The sequence below is a fragment of the Ammospiza caudacuta genome, chromosome 28 (genome assembly GCF_027887145.1).
Source record: "Ammospiza caudacuta isolate bAmmCau1 chromosome 28, bAmmCau1.pri, whole genome shotgun sequence".
Lineage (NCBI taxonomy): Eukaryota > Metazoa > Chordata > Aves > Passeriformes > Passerellidae > Ammospiza > Ammospiza caudacuta.
The window spans coordinates 4,392,119-4,413,322 of record NC_080620.1 but is presented as its reverse complement, the minus strand read 5'-3'; the positions used below and the strand labels follow the sequence as shown (position 1 = coordinate 4,413,322).

General features: G+C 64.7%; 3 protein-coding genes across 3 annotated transcripts; 2 read left to right on the top strand and 1 right to left on the bottom strand.

Moving 5' to 3' along the window:
- Positions 1-1,821: 1,821 nt before the first annotated feature.
- Positions 1,822-7,642, top strand: ADAMTSL5 (ADAMTS like 5). Its single transcript, XM_058821202.1, has 12 exons — positions 1,822-1,868; positions 3,490-3,541; positions 3,634-3,779; positions 4,039-4,099; positions 4,168-4,276; positions 4,363-4,490; positions 4,574-4,691; positions 5,091-5,174; positions 5,760-5,923; positions 6,016-6,250; positions 6,487-6,558; positions 7,191-7,642. The coding sequence occupies exons 1-12, from the start codon at positions 1,822-1,824 to the stop codon at positions 7,502-7,504; spliced, it is 1,530 nt and encodes a 509-aa protein (XP_058677185.1). The 3' UTR covers positions 7,505-7,642.
- Positions 7,643-9,050: 1,408 nt separating this feature from the next.
- On the top strand, positions 9,051-11,645 carry LOC131569034 (CTD small phosphatase-like protein 2-A). The gene is made up of 9 exons (XM_058821230.1): positions 9,051-9,276; positions 9,485-9,587; positions 9,668-9,746; positions 9,824-9,916; positions 10,127-10,189; positions 10,281-10,360; positions 10,439-10,565; positions 10,678-10,773; positions 11,364-11,645. The coding sequence occupies exons 1-9, from the start codon at positions 9,060-9,062 to the stop codon at positions 11,424-11,426; spliced, it is 921 nt and encodes a 306-aa protein (XP_058677213.1). The 5' UTR covers positions 9,051-9,059; the 3' UTR covers positions 11,427-11,645.
- Positions 11,646-12,289: 644 nt separating this feature from the next.
- Positions 12,290-21,196, bottom strand: PCSK4 (proprotein convertase subtilisin/kexin type 4). The gene is made up of 15 exons (XM_058820857.1): positions 20,990-21,196; positions 20,482-20,586; positions 19,901-20,014; positions 19,224-19,352; positions 17,172-17,248; positions 16,991-17,079; positions 16,100-16,272; positions 15,815-16,027; positions 14,728-14,828; positions 14,369-14,472; positions 14,156-14,273; positions 13,866-14,036; positions 13,547-13,671; positions 12,750-12,869; positions 12,290-12,678 (listed from the first exon to the last, which is right to left on the bottom strand). The coding sequence occupies exons 1-15, from the start codon at positions 21,194-21,196 to the stop codon at positions 12,290-12,292; spliced, it is 2,235 nt and encodes a 744-aa protein (XP_058676840.1).
- Positions 21,197-21,204: the final 8 nt, after the last annotated feature.

Genomic DNA, 21,204 nt, shown 5'->3' with positions numbered 1-21,204 from the left:
ACACTGAGGAGGGACTGGGGACAATGGAGGGGAACTGGGGATGAAGTGACAGGGACTGGGACAGAGGGACAGCAGCTGAGGACACTGAGGAGAGACTGGGGACAGAGTGACAGTGGCTGGGACAGTGACGAGGGATGGAGACAATGAAATGGGACGAGGACAAAGTGACAGGGACAGAGCGAGGGGGCCCTGGGGACAGAGCAAGGCACCAGGCAGGGCCCTGCTGAAGCCTCGGCCTGAGGGGGCTCAGTTTTGGGGTGTTTAGGCTCAGTTTTGGGGTTCGAGGGCTCCGATTTGGGGTGCAGAATTTCGCGGTTCAAGGGCTCAGTTTTGGGGTGTAGGAACTCAGTTTTGAGGTGCAGAATTTCAGGGTTGAAGGGCTCGGTTTCGGGGTTCAAAAGCTCGGTTTCGGGGTGCAGGAGCCCGGTTTCGGGGCGCAGGTCTCACCCCCCGGCTGCACAGCTCCAGCAGCAGGTAGAGGTGCCCGCCGTCGGCGAAGTGCCCGTGCAGGCGCACGATGTGCGGGTGGCGCAGGCGACACTGCAGCTCCCGCTCCCGCTCCACCTGCACCGACAGCAGCCCGGCAGCCCCGGGGGGACCCTCAGGGACCCTCGCGGACCCCCGACACAAACCCGCGGGGATGGGAACACACCCAGACACCCGGGGAGGGGCACAGGAGAGGCTGTGCGGGGACACCCGGGCACTGTCCCCTCTCCCCGGGCAGTGTCCCCGGGCATTGTCCCCTCTCCCTGGGCACTGTCCCCTCTCCCCGGGCAGTATCCCCCCGCACTCACCCTGTCCCCCACGCCCGCGGCAGCCAGCCGGGCTCTCGGGATCACCTTCGCCGCGTAGCGCCGGCCACTTGTCACCTCTGTCACCTGGTAGCAGCGGCCGAAGGTGCCCTGCGAGTGACCCCGTGGGCTTGGGGTGCCCACCCAAGTGTGGGGCTCGGAGCCCCAGGGACCGGAGCTGCTGGGGCTCAGCACCGTGCCTCAGTTTCCCCTTTCCCAGATGGATCGGGACCCTCGGGGGGTGCGGGTGTGTGATCCCCCCATGGTGCCCAGCGGGGAGGGGGCGCTGGGGGCAGCTCAGGGGGGGCAGTTCAGGGGATTTACCTCTCCCAGGAGCCGTCCCCGCTTGTAGAGCGTCCCGCTGCCTTCATCCCGGAGGTACCAGCCCGGGGGGGGCTCAGCCCCTGCGCTCCCCGGCTCCATCCCGCCCGCTCTGCGCGGCACCGGGGACACCCCGAGGGACACCGGACACTGTAACCCCTTCAGCTCCGGGTGCGGGTGTCCCTGGCGGCCAGGGGTGCTGTGTGCTCCCCCCGCACCCACACCCACCGCTCTGTTCCTTCCCAGCCCAAACCCCGATCACAAAGCGGAGACCCCCGCGGGGGTCCCGGCCCTCGGGGATGAGCAGCACCGGAGGGTCCCGGATCGGGATCCGACTGTGCAGGGAGCTCCTGGCGCCTCCTCCCCTCCTCCGCTGGGGCTGGGGGGGTCCCGGGGGGCGCTGATGTTGTTTTACAGGCCCCAGGACGCCACCACCCCCCCACCCCGACCGCCGGAGCTCCGGGCCCCCAAGGGTTAACGGGCGGCCGGGGAGGGCTGGGCGCACCTTTGGGGCTGGATATTAATAACGCGGCGGGGAGGGACGGCAGGCGAACGGGGAGGGTGTGTGTGTGTGGTGGGGGGGGAAGCCTCGTCCGGCCCCCCCGGAGCTGCGCAGGCGATGCCCGCTGGCCCCGGGTCCCCCCCGCTCCCCGCCGCCGGCACGCCGAGCCGGGACGGAGCCGCCGCGACGCGGCCGACGAGGGGCGGCATGGCCGGGAGGGGCCGTGGGGGCGGCTCGGACCCCCACGCTGCCGGGTAAGCTCCTGGTTTGTGCTTTAACCCTCGCGGACCCCCCTTGTCCCGAGACTCCGCGCCTTCCCGCAGCTCCTGCGGGGAAACTGAGGCACGCGGTGCCCCCGCGCTAGAGCGGGGTTTGGGCATCACCCACCGGGCATCGCCCGACCTTCGGCGGGGTCCGGACGATACAAACACCCCCCTGGAGAGGCGGCAGCGCGACCCCCCCGGCCCTTCCCCTGTCCTGCTGGGGGCACCCACAGCCGGGGGGTGCCGGGGGCTGCCCGCGAGGGGACGGAACCGGCCCAACCGGGAGATTCCCCGACACGGGGATGGGACCCCCGCACCCCCCGCACCCTCCTGGCACCTCCCTCAGCCCCGGGCAGGGCGCTCTTGGGGGGCTGCAGGATCGGGCGCTGTGGGGGCCTCTCGCTGCCCCCCACCCCGCTCGCCCCACGGCGGGGCCGGATCCGGATCGGGGAGCGACGCGGGAGCCCCGGCGAGCAGGTCTGGTCCTGCCCCGGCAGGCAGCGATCCCGGCCCGGCGCCCGCCGCGGGGCCCTGGGGGCGGCGGGACCGTCGCCCGTGCCGGGGCTGCGTGGGCACGTGGGGGGGACACCCCGCGTCACCATCCACCCTGTGTCACCCACCCCGTGTCACCCACCCCGTGTCACCATCCACCCTGTGTCACCCACCCCGTGTCACCCACCCCGTGTCACCATCCACCCTGTGTCACCCACCCCGTGTCACCCACCCCGTGTCACCCACCCCGTGTCACCATCCACCCTGTGTCACCCACCCTGTGTCACCCACCCCGTGTCACCCACCCCGTGTCACCATCCACCGTGTCACCCACCCTGTGTCACCCACCCCGTGTCACCCACCCCGTGTCACCCACCCCGTGTCACCATCCACCCTGTGTCAACCACCCTGTGTCACCCACCCCGTGTCACCCACCCCGTGTCACCATCCACCCTGTGTCACCCACCCCGTGTCACCATCCACCGTGTCACCCACCCCGTGTCACCCACCCCGTGTCACCATCCACCCCGTGTCACCCACCCCGTGTCACCATCCACCCTGTGTCACCCACCCTGTGTCACCCACCCCGTGTCACCCACCCCGTGTCACCCACCCCGTGTCACCATCCACCCTGTGTCAACCACCCTGTGTCACCCACCCCGTGTCACCCACCCCGTGTCACCATCCACCCTGTGTCACCCACCCCGTGTCACCATCCACCGTGTCACCCACCCCGTGTCACCCACCCCGTGTCACCATCCACCCTGTGTCACTATCCACCCTGTGTCGCCCACCCCGTGTCATCTCCCACCCCGTGTCACCACCTGATGTCACCACCCCGTGTCACCCCTCACCCTGTGTCACTCACCCCGTGTCACCCACCCCGTGTCACCACCCAGCATCACTCACCCCGTGTCCCCCACCCGCCTGTCCCCGCTGGTGGCACCAGACCCCACATCACCTCCCTGGGGTCTGGCTTTGCCCCCCTCACCCCCATCCCCTCTCTGTGGTCCTGGGGGTGTCTCGGTGGTGTCCCCACCTTGGTGGCCATGCTGGGCAGGGGGACAGCCCGGTGCCACCCCCCTGTCCCCGGGCTCAGGGCTCTCTCTCTGCCCCGCAGGTGCTGGCGGCTGCTGCTGCTGGCCTGGCTCAGCCTGGTGGGCACGGCGCAGGTGAGGGGGCTGGGGGGCACCTGAGGGGGTCTATGGCACCCCCTGGGCTCCTTCATCCCACCCCAGCGCTCACCATCACCTTCCTCACGCAGGACCCAGCCCTGGGGACACCAGAGAGGGTCCCCGAGCCCCCAGCCCCTGCTCGGCCCCAGGGGACCTGGGGGTCCTGGGGACCCTGGAGCTCCTGCTCCAGCTCCTGTGGGGACGGGGTCGCCCTGCGCAGCCGGCGGTGCCTGCGGTGAGTGGGGGACGGGGCAGCACTGACCCCCCCTCAGCTCCCAAACCCCCCCATGTGGCACCCAAGGCCTTGCCACCACCTCGGCCTGGTGCCACCAGGGTGCCACCATCCCTGTGGTGGCTCGGTGGCATCGCAGCCTTGGAGCTGGGGGTTCCCTGTGTGGGACCAGGGTGCCACCATCCCTGTGGTGGCTCGGTGGCATCGCAGCCTTGGAGCTGGGGGTTCCCTGTGTGGGACACTGCTGTCCCTGTGCCCGCAGGAGCAGCGAGGAGCAGCCGTGCCCGGGGGACCCGCGGCAGTACCGGCTCTGCCAGCTCCAGGTGAGTGCCGCGGCACCCACGGGGCTGTCCCCGGTGCCCGTGGCCGCTCCATCCCGGTGCTCCCACAGGGCTGCCCCGCCGGTTCCGTGCCCTTCCGGGCCATGCAGTGCTCGCTCTACGACAACCGGCCCGTGCTGGGCACCTCCGCCCGCTACCGCTGGGTGCCCTTCCACGGAGGTGAGTCCCGCCGTGCTGACGGCACCACCGGGGCATCCCGGCCGTCCCCGGCATCACCCCAACCCCTTCCCACCCTGCTCCGGCAGCCCCAAACCTCTGCGACCTCAACTGCCTGGCCGAGGGACACAATTTCTACTACAGCTTCGGCCGGGTGCTGGACGGGACGCGCTGCAGCCCCGGCTCCCCGGACCTGTGCGTCGGCGGGCGCTGCCTGGTGGGTGTGAACGGGACTGGGACCCCCCTCGGGACCCCCCAGGCCCGACCCCCGCGCTGAGGGGGGGTCTGCGCTCCCCACAGAGCGTGGGCTGTGACGGGATCCTGGGCTCGGGCCCCGACGCCTGCGGGCACTGCGGCAGCGGCCACGGCTCGTGTGTGCTGGTGCACCGGCTGTTCCAGGGCTCCGACCCCTCCTCCGGTGAATGAACCATTGCCCCGGCCCCCTCCATGGGTGAATGCTTTGGCTCTTGGCTCCCCTGTCCTCCTGTCCCCACCCGTGTCCCCAAGGCGTGGCCTGGGTGCCCCATTGTCCCATCCCTGTCCCCCATCCCGAGGGTGTCCCTTCACTTGGGGGGGTTAACTCATTGCAGAGGGGTCACTCCTGGCCTGTGGGGGGTCTGTGATGTCCCCAGCGGTGTCCAGAGTCCCTGTCCCCACATGTCCCTGATGTCCCAGCACGTGGGGCCCAGCTGGGTCAATGCCCCAGCCCCGGGTCCCCTCTGTGCCCGTCCCCTCCCTCTCTGTCCCCCCGTGGTGCCCCCTGGGCCCTGCCCAAGCTCTGCCCTGACTCTGCCCCCCCCTCCATCCCCCCCCCCAGGATATTTGGGGTATGTGAACGTCACCAAGATCCCGGCTGGGGCCACCAACATCAAAGTAACGGACAAGAGCCGCAATTACCTGGGTAGGACCCGAACTGCCCCCATCCCTGTCCCTCCCAGTCCCTCCCAGTGCCTCCCAGTTGGCCCAGGCTGGTGCCAGCTGTGTGTGCGGGCAGGGCAGGGCAGGGCAGGGCAGGGCAGGGGTGGCCGTGTCACGCCGCGCTGCTCCATGTTTGTCCCTTGTTTGTCCCTTGTCGTGCCGCGCCGCTCCCTCCCTCGGATGCTGTTTTGAGCATCGCGGGGTCACTGAACTCCCAAGCGCTCGGGGCAATTTTCCAGAGGCCGCGGCCGCGTTTTGGGAAGGAGCCAGCGCGGGGCTGGAGCACCGGGACAGGGACCTCCATCCCCACCCCCGTCCCCTTTCCCCGTTCCCATGCAGCCGGAGCCCCTTCCCCCCTCCCGGCCGGGCTTTGGGGGGGCTCGGGGCTGGCTCTGCACACCCGGCTTGGGCTGCGGCTCGGGCTCGGAGCCAAGATCCGGCAGGAACGCGGATTGCCGGAGCCCCGAGCGCGGCTCCCGGCCCACGGGAGAGGCCTCCGGAGGGGAGCGGGCCGGGGGTCCCGGGGGCCGTGCGGGGCTCGGTTGAGCGGAGCCGCTCCGTCCCGCAGCGCTGATGGCGAGCGACGGCCGCTACGTCCTCAACGGCGACTGGGCCATCGCATGGCCGGGGCCCTACGAGGCCGCCGGGACCCTCCTGACCTACAACCGGGCCCCCGACGGCACCGAGAGCCTGGAGGCGCCCGGACCCACCCTCGAGGACCTGCACGTGATGGTGAGGACAGACGGACACGGCGCTGGGGACAGCAGCCGCCCCCGTTCCCACCGCCCCTCCCAGCCCCGCTCGTGTCCCCCCATCCCCTCCAGGTGCTGCTGCAGGAGCCCAACCCCGGCATCGAGTACCAGTTCTGGCTGCCCCGCGGGCACCCGCAGCTCGGCCGCGGGGACACGAGCGCCCTGCGGCAGCCGCAGCCCCGCGGGGCCGGCAGCCCCCCGCCCCCGGAGCCCCCGCAGCCCCCGGAGCCCCCACGGCCCCGGGGCTTGGCCACGGAGCCACCGCCGAGGAGCCCGCCGGGCCGCAGCCAGGATGGGGATACCGCAGGTACATCCTCGGGGGTCCCCACGGCACCCCCAGGCCCCTGCTGGAGCATCCTGGGCTGCCATGGTGGGGGGATACCCTAAAAAGGACCCTAAAATCCCTCGCCAGGGCTCTCAGGAGCCCCGTGTGACCTCTCTGGGGTGTGGACTCTCAGCCTCCTCTCCCAAGGGTGTGTGAGGGGGATTTTGGGGGTCAGGAGTCCCCTTTGCCCCTAAATTGCTGCAGTTTTATCCCCGCAGGGCGCTGCGGGAGGTGCCGCCCGCCCAAGGGGCGCTCGCAGCGCATCCGGCACTTCTGCCAGAGCGACTTCGGTGAGAGCCGGGCCGGGAGCGGCTCGGGAGGGTCCCGGGGGCGGGACAGGGACAAGGACATCGCCAGGGACAGGGCCGAGGACATTGCCAGGAGCGGGAAGGAGCTCAGGGTGATACTGAGGGCAGTGCTGGGGACAGGAATGTGCTCAGGGTGATGCCAGAGGCGATGCGGGGACGGAAAGGGGCTCAGAACGATGCCAGGGATGATGAGAGGGATGGGAAGGAGCTTGAGGTGATGCCAGGGCCAGGAAAGGCTCAGGATGATGCCATGGGTGGGAAAGAGCTCAGAGTGATGCCAGGGCCAGGAAAGGGCTCAGGGTGATGCCAGGGACAGGAAGGCACTCAGGGTGACGCCAGGGACAACAAAGGGCTCAGGGTGATGCCAGGGCCAGGAAAGGGCTCAGGGCGATGCCAGGGACAGGAAGGCACTCAGGGTGACGCCAGGGACAACAAAGGGCTCAGGGTGATGCCAGGGCCAGGAAAGGGCTCAGGGCGATGCCAGAGGGTGTGAAAGGGCTCAGGGCGATGCCAGGGGCAGGAAAGCGCTCAGGGTGATGCCAGAGGGTGTGAAAGGGCTCAGGGCGATGCCAGGGCCAGGAAGGCGCTCAGGCTGCCCCATCCTCCCCCCGCAGTGTTCCGCGGGCGGATCCTGGCTCGGCGCTTGGTGGGGCGGGAGACGCGCTACGAGGTGGCGGTGGAGGCGCGGTACCGGCAGCGCTTCCCGCTGGTGGCCCGGGAGTACCTGTGGGTGCCCAGCACCTGCGGCTGCCCCGCGCTGCTCGAGGGAGCCGAGTACGTGCTGATGGCGCTGCGCCACGTGAACCACGAGCACACCCTGAACCGCGTCCTGCTGCCCCCCGACGGCTACGCCCGGCCCTGGACGGCCCGCGAGGCGCGGCTGGTGCGGGAGGCGGCGCGGCACTGCCCGCACCCCCGGCCGCCCTGAGCCCGAGCATCCGCGGGCACCGCCGGGCACGCCGGGGCTCCCACCGGGCACCGAACCCTTCCTGTGCCCCCCTCCCAGCAATGGATCCCCCCACTCATCGCGCCGTGCTTGGGGCCCGCGTGGCAGCGGGAGGGTGGAGGGGGGTGGTAATTTATTGGGTTTTTTTGCAGGAAATAAATTGTTTATCCCCTCGCTGGCTGCGTGTCCCTTGCTGGCTGGAGATGGCCCAGGGGGGTCCTCCCTTTTCTGGGGGGGTTCTCTGTGGGCGGGGGGGCTCCTCCGTGTCCCTCTCTTTTCAGGGGGTCCCCTCTGTGTCCCCGTGGGCAAGGGGGGCTCCTCAGTGTCCCTCCACTTTGGGGACTCCCCTCTGTGTCCCCATGAGCAGCGAGGCCTCCTCCATGACCCTCGGTGTCCCCATGAGCAGCGGGAGGGCTCCTCCATGACTTCAGGGGGTCCCTTCTGTGTCCCCCCATGAGCAGGGAGTCTCCTCCGTGCCTCTACTTTGGGGGATCCCCTCTCTGTTCCCATGAGCAGGGGCTCCTCTGTGTCCCCATGAGCAAGGGGGGGCTCCTTCCTGCCCCTCCACTTTGGGGGGTCCCCTCTGTCACCCCATGAGCAGGGGGGCTCCTCCATGTCCCTCTCTTTTCAGGGGGTCCCCTCTGTGTCCCCATGAGCAGAGGGGGCTCCTCCGTGTCCCTCCACTTTGGGGGCTCCCCTTTGTGTTCTCATGAGCGGGGCCTCCTCTGCGTCCCTCAACTTTTCAGGGGGTCCCCTCTGTGTCCCCATGAGGAGGGAGGTTCCTCAGTGTCCCTCCCATTTCAGTGGGTCCCCTCTGTGTCCCTCCACTTTGGGGTGTCCCCTCTGTGTCCCTCCCTTTTCAGGGAGTCCCCTCTGTGTCCCTCCACTTTGGGGTGTCCCCTCTGTGTCCCTCCCTTTTCAGGGTGTCCCCTCTGTGTCCGTCCACTTTGGGGTGTCCCCTCTGTGTCCCCACGATTGGGGGTCGCTCCGTGTCCCCGCGCCGAGCCCCTGAGCCGTTCCCAGCCCGTGTCGCCGTGTCTGTCCGTGGCTCCGCGCCAGGCTCTGCCTGCCGGGGTCGGGGCCCTCTCGCTTATCTCCCTTCCGCCGGAGCCCAGCGTGTCCCCCCCGGCCGTAACCCAACCCTGGGGCTGGTGGCGGCCACCGCGGGGCCCCTGTGGGGACAGGATGTGATCAGGGGGGCTCTGGGGCACTCGGGGGTCCCTTGGGGTGGGCTTGGAGTCAGTGCCAGGGGAAGCTGAGACCCCTCAGCTCGTGTGGCTGGGGACTGTCCCCAAACTCGGCGGCTGCCAGCCCAGGAGGGTCCTTGGCACATCGGGTGGCACCAGCAGGAGCCAGAAATGAGCCGCGGGAGCAGCTGGGGAGCCCAGAGCTGAGCCCAGCTGGTGCCAGTAAAATCTGAGTGATTCCAGGTGGAATTTGGGCTGTAAAGGCGCCTCCGCCCTATAAAACCCTCCCTCCCACCCCCACCCCACGGTTAATTTGGGGCTGCTGAGGAGGGGGGGGATTTTCCCTGGCCATGGCGGGTTTGGGGGCCACCCCACGCACGAAGAAGCCCCCGCGGGAGGAGCAGGAGCTCCGCACCCCGAGGGCTGCGGTTCGCGCTCGGGCCGAGAGCCGGCACCGAGAGGGGGAGAGCGGCCCGCGGGGGTGGGCGAGGGTGCCCGGCTCGCCCAGCACGCCCGGCAAGGGGCGCCTGGTCCGGCGGGGACCCGAGGGGAGCCCCGGGGACAGCGGTGAGCGCGTCCGTGCCCGCGGAAATCCCTGCGGGGTACGCGGGGAAATCCCTGTTCGTAGGGACACGGAGGGGACCCCCTGCTCGTGGGGACACGGAATGATGCCAGGGATGATGAGAGGAATGGGAAGGAGCTTGAGGTGATGCCAGGGATGATAAGAGGCCCCATGCCGCCCTGGATGTGCTGACGGGACCCTCCTGCCCCACAGATCCTGCGGGACCCCCAGAACCACCCGGCCCCGGCAGCTTCTATTTCTCAGGGCTCCCTGAGCTGGAGCATCAAGACCCTGCTGGCCCTGCAGCCCCCAGCCTGTGAGTGTGAGGGGGGTCCCCATAACCCCCCAATATGTGTGGGGGTCCAGCAGCGCTGACCCTCTGTTTTCCCCCTCCAGGCCGAGCCCTGGCGCCCTGACCCCAGCGAGGGCACGGAGGGGGCGGAGGAAGCTGCAGCACACGCTGGTCCTGGAGCTGGTGAGCTGGGGAGGGGTCTGGGGGGGCTCTGCAGGGGCTGGGGCCGAGCCTGACCCTGTTCCTGACCCTGTTCCCAGGACGGGACCCTGCTCTACTCCTCGCTGCTCGCCCACGGGCAGAAGGATGCCACGGCCACCTTCACCACGGACTTCCAGGCCAGCTCCTACAAGGTTGGTGTGGAGCTGTGATTTGGGGCCGTGGCTGAGGTGGCTCTTCACTGCCACCCCGTGTGGCCTCGGTGCCAATGCCCCTTGTGGCTGAAGGGCTCTGGAATCCCAGGGGTGAGGGATCCTGCTGAGGGCACTGAACCCCCCCTTGGGGCTCCCCTTGCTGTCAGCATGGGGGTGCTGGAGGTTTTCCAAGTTGCTGTTCCCTCCCAGGTCCATGTGAAGCTGCGACCACACGTGCAGGAGTTCTTGGAGAGCGTTTCCAAGACCTATGAGGTACCCAGAGCCCCCTGGGGCTGTGGGGTGACCCCTGAGGGTTTTGGGGTGACTCAAGCAGCCCATGAAGGCTTCACCCTCTCTCTGCCAGATCTTCATCTACACCACTGCCAAGAAGGACTATGCCAAGAAGCTCCTGGAGGTGCTGGACCCCAGGAAGAAGCTGATCAGGTGATGGTGCTGGCAGTGCCCTGCTGGGCACCCCCAGTGTGCCAGGGCAGGCTCCCCACGGCTCTGTCTCTCTGCCAGGCACTGCCTCTCCCAGCAGGACTGTGTCTGCTCCCAGGGCTGCTACTGGAAGGACCTGACCCAGCTGGGCAGAGACCTGGCCACGACGGTGGGCCTGGACCACACCATGCAGGGCTTCCCTGCCCAGGTGGGGCACTGCCACTCCGGGGGGATGCATGTGTCCCTGTCCCCGGGGGGATTCACGTGTCCTGGTTGGAGCTGTGCGGGGTCCAACCCTCTCCCTGTCCCCCCCCCCCCAGGCTGCCAACTGGATCCAGGTGCCACCGTGGTCTGGGGACCCTGAGGATGAGGAGCTGCTGCGCCTCATCCCGGTGCTGGAGCAGCTGGGACAGGCGGTAGGACAAGGGGATGGGAAGGGGAAAGGGACAGGAAAGGGGACAGGGGGATGGGAATGGATGGGGACATGGGACAGGGGACGTGGGGTTGGGGACGGGAAAGGGGATGTGGGGATGGGGACATGGGGAAGGGGATGCGGGGATGGGGTTTGGAAAGGGATGTGGGGATGGATGGGGACAAGGAGAAGGAGGTGTGGGGATGGGGACATGGGATAGGGGATTTGGGGATGGAGGTGGGAAAGGGACAGGCTGGGGACATGGGGATGGATGGGAACAGGAAGGGGAGGTGGGGATGAGGGACTGGGACATGGGGATGGGGACAGGAAGGGGACAAGGGGATGGGGATGCAGGGATGGGGAAGGGGACTGGAAAGGGATGTGGGGATGGGAAGGGGATGTAGGAATGGAGATGGGAACATGGAGAAGGGGATGTGGGGACAGGGACATGGGGATGGGGACAGGAAAAGGACACAGGACATGGGGATGGGGACAGGAAGGGAACACAGGGCTGGGGAAGGGGACACGGGGACAGGAAGGGGACAGGCACTCTGGCACAGCCCGCCCCTACCCCGTCTGTCTCTCCCCGTGCAGGAGGACGTGCGCCCCGAGATCCAGCGGCACTTCCAGCCCCACCAGCTGCCCACTGAGGGTTAGGCCAGGATGGGGAGCACCTCCAGGAGAGGCCTGGACAAGCTGTGCTCGGGGGCATCCAGCCCCTCATCCTACAGACCTGGGCTGGGTGGCTGTGCCAGGACTCTCCCTTGGTGTTTGCAGGGCTCCCAGCTCATCCCTGGGGGTGCCCCCGAGGAGAGCCCCTGCCCTTGGAGACAAACTCCATCGTGGCTCCCTCCTCCCCCTGCTCGGGAAGGTCCAGCCAAGGTTCTCACGGGTCGTTCATTATAAGCTTTGGAGAAATGTCTGGCTCTGCCTTAATTCCCAAAACTCTTCAGCTGAACAAACACACAGTGCTGGGGGGGGGGGGGGGGGGGACACACAAACCACTCCTCCCCAGTGTCCTGGGGCAGCCCAGGGTGCTGGCACGGGGCCTGTGCCATCTGTGCCCAGTGCCACCGGTGCCATGTGCTGGGGGCACAGCTGCCACTGTGCCAGTCCCCATGGGACAGAGTGGCTGGGGGTGCAGCCACACCAGGAGCCCTTTTAAGGCCTAAATCTGCTGGTGAACAGCAACTGGGGACTCTGGAGGGGTTCTGGGCTGGACTGGAGGCCTCGGCTGCCTCTGCTGTGCCGGAAGCCACACGGGTGCAGCTGTTTGGGGACACGTCGCAGCTTGTCCCTCTGTGCCTGGGAAAGGGCACAGGGCTCTGTCCCCCCGGCAGTGTCCCTGTCCCCAGGGGTGTGGGAGGAGCCACCACCACTGTCCCCTCGCACAGCTGGGAAGGGGAATCCATCACTGTCCCCTCACAGGCGCTGCTGGGAAGGGGAATCACCCTTGGAAAGGAAAGGCAACAACGGGTTTATTTGGGAAGGCAGGAAGCATCCCCGCCCTGTCCCTGGTGTCACACTGTCCTCCTGGCCCGGGGACAGCACAGGGCACCTTTGCCAGCACGGAAACCCACCCTGTAGGTGGGGTAGAGCACCCCTGCCAGAACCAGGCTGCTGCAGGCCAGGACAGTGACAACCACCAGGTCCCTGCGCAGCCTGGCCGGGCTGGGCGAGCCCTCTGCGGGCTCCTGGCACGTGTGGGTGATGTCCTGGAAGGTGTGGCCCGAGGGACAGGACGTGCAGTTGTTGGCCCGGGGGCCCTGGCAGGTGTAGCAGGAGGGGTGGCAGCTGGCACACACCAGGGCAGTGCCCCTGGGGCTGGCACTGCGGCTCTGGCCGTAGTAGCGCGGGGGGCAGTAGGATAGGCAGGAGCCGTGGTGGATGTACAGGGAGCTGCCACAGTCTGTGGACAGAGGCTGGAGTGAGGCCCTGGGGAGCAGAGCGATGTCATTGTCCCCACAAAGCCTCGCTCACCCTCACAGGCTCCCTGCTTGTCCCTCCTGAGGCACTCATCGGTGGCAGTGGCTGCGGAGCGCCGGGCTGGCATGTCCTCATCTGTGCCATGCAGGTGCAGGATGAAGGTGGTCAGCTGGCCTGGGGACAAGGAGGGACAGGGGGCTGGAAGCTTTGGGGGACAGGAGGGACATGGGGCTGGAAGCTTTGGGGCCTGGGGACAGTAGGGACAGGGGGCTGCCAGGTGAGAGATATGGGGCTGGAAACTTTGGGGGACAGGAGGGACAGGGAGCTGCCAGGTGAGGGACATGGGGCTGGAAGCTTTGGGGCCTGGGGACAGGAGGGACAGGGGCCTGCCAGGTGAGGGATATGGGACTGGAAACTTTGGGGACAGGAGGGATATGGGGCTGCCAGGTGAGGGATATGGAGCTGGAAGCTTTGGGGCCAGGAGGGACAGGGAGCTGCCAGGTGAGGGACATGGGGCTGGAAGCTTTGGGGGACAGGGGACAAGAGAGACAGGAGGGGCTGCCAGGTGAGGGATATGGGCCTGGAAGTTTTGGGGTCTGGGGACAGGAGGGACATGGGGCTGGAAGCTTTGGGGGACAGGAGGGACAGGGGGATGCCAGGTGAGGGATATGGGGCTAGAAGTTTTGGGGTTGTGTCCTGCTCCTGGCCCTGTGCTGGCCAAGGAAACCCTCAAAGCCAACACAGGAGGGCTCATGGCCAGGAAGGAGAAGCCAACAAATTTCCCATCCAAGGAGAGGGGGAAGGAAGAATGACCAAGCACATGGTGACCCCAGGAAAAATGGGGCACCCACCTGTGTTCTCAGCATCACCCCTGTTCTCCAGCTGCAGGGTCCAGATCCCCTTGGGGTTCTCATCCCAGAAGTGAGTGGACATGAAGGTCCAGTCCTGGTAGCCGTCCTGGCTGGTGTCGTAGGGGCTGGAGGAGGAGAGCAGAGCTGGGAGTGCCAGCCCAGGGCCCTGCAGGGGCAGGGGGTGACCTGAGGGGTCACCCTGTGCTCTGTCTGAGGGGTCACTCCCCGTGGCAGGGGTCCTGAGGAGTTTTGGGCCCTTTTTGGGACTCTCCAGGCCCTGGGGTGGCCGTGGGAGCCCCGGTGCCCGCTCTGTCCTTACCGCACTGTCACCAGCGTGGACGTGGTGCCCATGGGGCTGCTCAGGGCCACCACCAGGTCCCCCCTGCGGCTGTAGCTCAGCGACAGCTGCACCTGGACGTGCTCCAGGGAACGGATGCTCTTGGAGCAGGAGGAGGCATCCGTGGAGATGACGAGCTTGGAGCTGATGTCCCTGACAAAGACAAGCTGCAGGTGAGTACATTCCCTCTCCTACGACCTCCAAGCACAGCAGACCCACTTTTTGTGTCCCTGTGCCTGTGAGAGGCTGGAGCTGGGGTCACTGTCCCTTACCTGGGGACCTGGATGGCCTGGACTGAGCACTTCTCCTGTGGCCGGGTCCCTGTCCACGTCACGGCCTCCTGCACCAGCAGCCCCGCGTCCAGCAGCCCATAGCCATAGTAGTGGCTCACTGGGACACAGGTGCCACCCAAAAAGGGACCTGTGAGCCCTCAGTGCCACCAGGGGCTGCTGGAAGGTGTTTGAGAGGCTGAGCCCTGCACTCACCCCTGCGCCCAACGCCGTTCTCGGCCCAGTCCTCTGCCTGCAGGTGAGCAGGTCTGGAGGCCCTGATGATCAGGTGCTGCAGGTCACGCCAGGTCAGGGCTGGGCTGGAAGCAAGGAGGGTGTGGACAGAGGTCTGGGTTGGTTCTTAAGGGGGAGATCTGGCTCTTGTGGGGTGGGTAGAGCAATTATCTGGGCATGATTCCCCCCCCCCCAACCTCCTCCAGCACCAAAATGGGAGCAAAGAACTCCAGAGGACAGCACTCCCACAACTCTGCACCCCAACCTTCCTGCTTTCCCTCCCTTTTCTCCTCCCTGCTTGGGCCCCAGCTCTCCCTGGGCAGTGTCCCTGTGTCACCTACTTGGCCTCCAGTGCCAGGGCCACCATTCCTGCAGCCAGCGGGGCCGAGGCCGAGGTGCCCGTGTGTTTGTCTGTGCAGCGGTGGTGCAGGTCCGTGGTCACCTGGAGGGGACACAGGGGTGTTGAGGAAGATGAAACAGGAAAGCCTTATCAATATGATTGTCTGGCAAAAGATTTTGAGAATATGGAAACTATAAGTGAGATTGAAATGAAAGCAAGCTCTGAGATCTCTTAGTTACTGAACAATGGGAAAACAATGGTGTGGCTGGCTGAAGGTAATCTCCTTTTGATCAGACAATACCCTCTGCTTGCAGACATGTCTAAGGGTCAGAGCAGACCCTACAGCTTGGCAGAAGGGGCCCAAAGAGGAGTTTTTAGGGTTTAAAATGTAGCACAGTATGGTAATGTAATGATTCTTACAGGCTGTATGGAAATGCTATAGGATTTGTATCTTGTACTAGATTGGTTAGTGAGAATCAGAATATTCAACACAGGAGAAGATTTATTGTATTGTAACAGGAACTTCACTCTCTTACCCCTTTTACTCTCTCACCCTCTCATCCTCTCTCTCCCTCTCTCCTCTCAGGCCTGCTCTGAGCTGTGGCTGCAGCTCCCACAGGGCCCTGCACCCAGGCCCTTTTTCAATAAACCCCAAGTTCCAAGACCAGAAGAAGATTTTTTGTATTGTAATGGGAACCTCACCCTCTGATCCTCTCTTTTACTCTCTCATTCTCTCTTTACCACTCTCTTTATCTCTCTCTCCCTCTTTGGGGCCTGCTCTGAGCTGTGCCTGGCAGCTCCCAGCAGGGTCCTGCACCCAGGCCCTGTGCAATAAACCCCAAATTCCATTACCTGGCTGCAGAGATCTTTCATCTCCATCTGTCCTGACTGTGCTACCCCTGACACTCCTACAGAGGGGTCTCAGGACTCCTTCCAATAAAACTCCCTGGGGCTGGGTACCTTCAATAAATTCTCCTTTCAGATCCCTCTGCGTTTTGGCGCTCTACACAGACACCCAGCTCAGGAAGACTGTGACCAACCCATGCTGGGATCTGTGTCAGCCCCAGAGCTGCTGCTGTGACACTCACAATCTGCACCTTGCTGGTGGTCCTGCTGCTGTAGGTGGTGGTGAGGATGGCAGGGCAGCTCTCGCTGTAGAGGGGCCGGTGCCCGTCCCCCAGCACGCTGCCCACCGACACCGTGTAGATGCTGTTGGTGTACCCGTCGCAGTTGCAGTTGTCGTAGTTGGTGCCACCATTGCCTGAGGCCCAGATGAAGATGGAGCCGAGCCCACCCCGTCCCTGTTGAAGAGCAGAGGGAGTGAGCAGGGTGTCCTCGTGTCCCTGTGTCCCCAAGGGCAGGGCTGGGCTTACTTGGACGACTCCTTTGTGGAAAGCGGCCGCAGCCAGGACTCCAGGCCCATCCACCGTCCTGCCATCATCCTCAGGGCCCCAGCTGGCACTGTAGATGTGGATGTACTGGGGTTGCAGGCTCAGGGCCTGGGCCTCCACTATGTCCATGATGGAGCCGTCCAGCATCCTCACACCTGAGGGCAGGCATGGGGCAGCCGTGGCCGAGGGGTGGCAGCACCCAGGAAAGGTTGAGGCGGCTCCAAAGGGACAGGAGCCACGAGGAGACAGCAGCCACACACGTGCCACCCCGAGGGCAGGGCCTGGGGACACCTTGCCAGGCCCCCCAGAGCTTTGAGCAGCTTTCACATGCCCCTGCCCTAAGGAGATCAGTCCCCCATGGGTCTGTGCCCTGCCATGTGTGCCCTGCCATGAGCCACTTCCCAAAGCTCCTCGTTAAGCCTTTTGTAATTAAGCCCAGGGAGATTTTAACCCCCTTTGCCACCCTCATTTCCACAGCAGAGTCTGAGCCTGCCCTGCTGGGTGCTGGGCTGAGCATCAAACCCCTGATGTGGGGCAGCACCCACCCTGGGCACCCTTATAAGGCCCAGAGCATCCTTATGTGGGGCAGCACCCACCCTGGGCACCCCTGTAAAGCCCAGAGCATCCCCAGGTGGGGCAGCACCCACCTTGCTACCCCAGTAAATCCCAGAGCATTCCCCCCTGGGCTCCTGCATCCCTAAATGGGGCAGCACCCACCCTGGGCATGTCTGTAAAGCCCAGGGCATCCTCACATGGGGCAGCACCTACTCTGCCAACCCTGTAAAGCCCAGAGCATCCCCCTCTGGGCTCCTGCATCCCCACATGAGGCTGGAGCTCATTTCCATCTTCCCTCCCATGGGACCAACCTCTCACCTCCGATTTTGGCGTTGTAGGCGACGCCTGCCCCACAGATCCCATTGTTGGCCACAGCTGCCACTTCCCCTGCACAGCGTGTCCCGTGCCTGGGGGGGCGCAGAGTGACCCTGTGAGGGGTGGGGGGCCTGGGACAGCCCCCCCAGAGCTGCCCCCCCTCAGTGCAGGACCCAGCACTCACCAGTTCTTGTCGCTGTCGCTGTATCGGGGCTGCGGATCGGGGTCGTTGCTGTTGAAGTCGTAACTTGCCAGCGGGTCCTGTTACACAGGGAGGCAGTGGCTGTCCCCAAGGGCCCTGGCAGGGTTGTGACAGCTCGGCACAGGCGCCTGGCACCGAGCCTGCTGCTGGCACTGCCCGCCAGCCCTGGGGACAGCGGGGCCCCTTCGTGCCCGGCTGCGCTGGGAGCTGGAGCTGAACCCAGCCCTGAGAGGGAAAGGGAGCACCAGGAGGGGCTGGGGGAGCTGGGAAGGGGCTCAGAGGGAGGAAAGGGGGAGCAGGGGGGACCTTGTGGCTCTGCAAAACTCCTTGACAGGAGGGGACAGCCAGAGGGGTCGGGCTCTGCTCTCACGGACAACAGGACAAGAGGGAGCAGCGTCAGGGTGTGCTAGGGGGGATATCAGCAGGAATTTCCCCATGGAAAAGGTGCTCAGGCCTTGACAAGAGGGAACAGACCCAGGGTGGGACATCAGCAGGAATTTCCCCATGGAAAAGGTGCTCAGGCTGTAACAAGAGGGAACAGACTCAGGGTGGGACATCAGCAGGAATTTCCCCATGGAAAAGGTGCTCAGGCCTTGACAAGAGGGAACAGACCCAGGGTGGGACATCAGCAGGAATTTCCCCCATGGAAAATGTGCTCAGGCCTTGACAAGAGGGAACAGACCTAGGGTGGGACACCAGCAGGAATTTCTGCATGGAAAAGGTGCTCAGGCCTTGACAAGAGGGAGCAGCCTCAGGATGGGACATGAGCAGGAATTTCCCCATGGAAAGGATGCTCAGGGAACAGCCTCAGAGTGGGCCAGTGGGGACATCAGCAGGAATTTCCGCATGGAAAAGGTGCTCAGGCTGTAACAAGAGGGAGCAGCCTCTGGGTGGGACACCAGCAGGAATTTCCCCGTGGAAAGGATGGCCCAGGCAGGTTTGGAGTGCCCACCCCTGGAAGGGCTGGAGGTGGCACTCAGTGCTCTGGGCTGGTGACCTGGCACCAGGTTGGACTCTGTGATCCTGAATCCCTTTTCCACCCTCAGTGGCTCTGGGGTTCTGCACAAAGGGGTGAAAGCAGCACAGCTTTGCTGTTCCCCTGACAGAGCCCTGTCACCTGAGGGTGACCCTCGCTGGCCACACAGCCCCAGGAGAGCAGCCAGGAGCCACGGGAAGGGTTGGTTGTGTTCCACACCCCCAGAATTTCCTTCCCTTCCCTTCCCCGTGCAGCACAGGAGGCTTTACCAGCTGTACTGGCTTTGCAGCTTGCTGTAATTACACCAATTTGGGGGCTCCAGAGCGTGTACAAGTTCGAACATTTCCTCCTCAGTGTGAGATTGCACTGAGGGAGGCTCCAAACCTTGGATCCAGCCCTGGAGAGGCTGAATTCCCTCTGCACAGTGCCAGGGTGAAGGAATTGACCCTCTGATCTTTCTCTGCATAATTCCAGGGCTGGGGTGAAGGAATTGACCCCCCAAGCTCTCTCTGCACAGTGCCAAGGAATTGACTCCCTGAGCTCCCTCTGCACAAAGTCAGGGATGGGATGAAGGAATTGACCCCTCAAATTCCTTCCTCACAGTTCCAGGGATGGGATGAAGGAATTGACCCCTCAAACTCCTTCCTCACAGTTCCAGGGATGGGATGAAGGAATTGACCCCTCAAACTCCTTCCTCACAGTTCCAGGGATGGGATGAAGGAATTGACCCCTCAAATTCCTTCCTCACAGTTCCAGGGATGGGATGAAGGAATTGACCCCTCAAATTCCTTCCTCACAGTTCCAGGGATGGGATGAAGGAATTGACCCCTCAAATTCCTTCCTCACAGTTCCAGGGATGGGATGAAGGAATTGACCCCTCAAATTCCTTCCTCACAGTTCCAGGGATGGGATGAAGGAATTGACCCCTCAAACTCCTTCCTCACAGTTCCAGGGATGGGATGAAGGAATTGACCCCTCAAACTCCCTCCTCACAGTGCTAGGGATGGGATGAAGGCTTTCCCCCCCCTTCCCAGCTCCCTGGACACCCCCATATTTACGTAGTTGGCAGCCAGGTCGGGATGATCCTTCTCCAGCCCATCATCCAGCACAGTCAGCACCACCCCCAGCCCCGTGTAGCCTCTGCTCCACGCCGTGAGGATGTTCAGGTCAGGGTGGATGTCGTTGTTCTGGAAAAACAGATTAGATTTGATTGGCAGGGGTCACCTCAGAGCCCTGCTGCCTCATCACTGCCGGTGTTAGATGGGTTTGTGGCCTGAGAAGGGCATTGCCATGCTCAGGGAGGGATCTTGCCCCTCTGCCCAGCCCTGGAGGCACCTCTGGGGTGCTGTGGATGTGGAGTGGGTCCAGTGGAGGGTCACAAGGGTGAGGATGGGGTTGGAGCATCCTGACAAAGAAAAGCTGAGGGAGCCGGGGGTGCTCAGCCTTGAGAGGGGCCCTGGGTGTCCCTGTGTGCAGAAATGGCACCAGAGGAACCAGGGCAGGGACTGATCCCAGAAATTCCCCCTGCACAGAGGGAAGAACTTCATCAGTGTGCAGTGAACAGAGACCAGAGGGGTTGTGGGCTCTCTCCCACTGTGGATATCCCAGAACAACCCAGAGCAATCCTGTGCCCTCTGGGATGGTGCCCAGCAGGGAGGGGGCACTGGATGCACCACTGCTCTCCTCCATGCCGTGACTGGGGTGGGGATGAGGAGGGGAAGGAGCCCATTCTCACCATGTACCACTGCTTGGGGAACCAGGGATCCGTGGGCACCACGCTGGAGCGTGGCACACCGTGGGCACCTCTCCTGGAGCGCCTCTTCAGCGTCTGCTGCTCAAACCACAGCACCTGGGCACGGAGCAGCGCTGTGGGTGCCAAGCAGGGCCTGCCCACAGCTGTGCCCCGGCTCCCTGTGTCCTGCTCTGTCACAGACATCTTTTATGAGAAACCCTTTCCTTAGGATTCCTCCTCCTGAAAAGCTGAGAGGGCCTCAGGAACAAAATGTAAACGTTGATTATCTGCTGCTGTGGAGTGCAACAGGTAGAGTTTTGATTAGCCTATGTTGGTTGTTTCTAATTAATGGCCAGTCACAGTGAGCTGGCTCAGACAGAGAATCCATGCCACAAACCTTTGTTATCATTCTTTCCTATTCTATTCTTAGCTAGCCTTCTGATGAAACCTTTTCTTCTATTCTTTTAGTATAGTTTCAATGTAATACATATCACAAAATAATAAATCAACCCTTCTGAAACATGAAGTCGTCTCTTCCCTCAGCCTGAGACCCCTGTGAGCACCATCACACTCCTCCTCCCTACCTGGGGGTCCCTGGAGAGCCGCATGTGCCACCCCCAGTGCCTGCTCAGGGCTCTCTGCCTGGTGCCACGGTGGCTGAAGTGGAAGAAGGGCTCTCCCTCCATCACCTGCGGGCACAAAGAGCTGCTCTGAGCTTTGCCAGGGGCAGCTGTGGAGGTCAGGATGGCAAATTCAACACTGCAGCGCAGGACAGGCAGAAAGTGTCACTTGGGGGGACAGAATGAAGTCCTGGGGAGGGGCTGGGTGTCCTCTGCATGCTCAGAGGCCGTTTGCTCTGAGGGTGTGGGGATGCTGGCACAGGATTCCCAAATTCCAGGACGTGTTTGAGAGGAAATGTTGGATGGGGCTCGGAGCAATGCGGCCTAATGAACGATATCCCTGCCCATGGGACAAGCGAAGGGGACAAAGTGGTTGCACAGGGCGGGTATGAGCGAGAAGATCGGGCCAGGGGCACAGGGGGTGAGTTGGGCCAGGGCCACACGGGGTGAGCTGGGCCCGCCCAGGCCGCACCTGACCCAGGTAGAGCAGCCCGTGCCGGCGGGCCAAGTCCCGAGCGTCCCGCAGCCCCGCCGCCACCCGCACAGCCCAGCTGCTCAGGTAGACGCGGGGGGGCTTGGCGGGGCCCGGAGAGGCGCTGGCGGCCACCACGAGCAGCGCCACCAGCACCGGGAACAGCGACAGCGCCAGCGCCGGGCCGGGCCCGGGCCGAGCCGCCATGAGGCCAC

Excerpts from the sequence above, each read along its gene's own strand:
- ADAMTSL5 (XM_058821202.1), top strand. The coding sequence starts at position 1,822 with ATGGCCGGGAGGGGCCGTGGGGGCGGCTCGGACCCCCACGCTGCCGG. Across the intron at positions 4,100-4,167 it reads ACCGGCTCTGCCAGCTCCAG|GGCTGCCCCGCCGGTTCCGT; the intron begins GTGAGTGCCGCG and ends GTGCTCCCACAG. Across the intron at positions 6,559-7,190 it reads CTTCTGCCAGAGCGACTTCG|TGTTCCGCGGGCGGATCCTG; the intron begins GTGAGAGCCGGG and ends CTCCCCCCGCAG.
- LOC131569034 (XM_058821230.1), top strand. The coding sequence starts at position 9,060 with ATGGCGGGTTTGGGGGCCACCCCACGCACGAAGAAGCCCCCGCGGGAG. Across the intron at positions 10,190-10,280 it reads GCGTTTCCAAGACCTATGAG|ATCTTCATCTACACCACTGC; the intron begins GTACCCAGAGCC and ends TCTCTCTGCCAG. Across the intron at positions 10,361-10,438 it reads CCCAGGAAGAAGCTGATCAG|GCACTGCCTCTCCCAGCAGG; the intron begins GTGATGGTGCTG and ends TCTCTCTGCCAG.
- PCSK4 (XM_058820857.1), bottom strand. The coding sequence starts at position 21,196 with ATGGCGGCTCGGCCCGGGCCCGGCCCGGCGCTGGCGCTGTCGCTGTTC. Across the intron at positions 17,249-19,223 it reads CCGACCTGGCTGCCAACTAC|GACCCGCTGGCAAGTTACGA; the intron begins GTAAATATGGGG and ends CCTGTGTAACAG. Across the intron at positions 12,679-12,749 it reads CAAGCAGGGAGCCTGTGAGG|ACTGTGGCAGCTCCCTGTAC; the intron begins GTGAGCGAGGCT and ends CTCTGTCCACAG.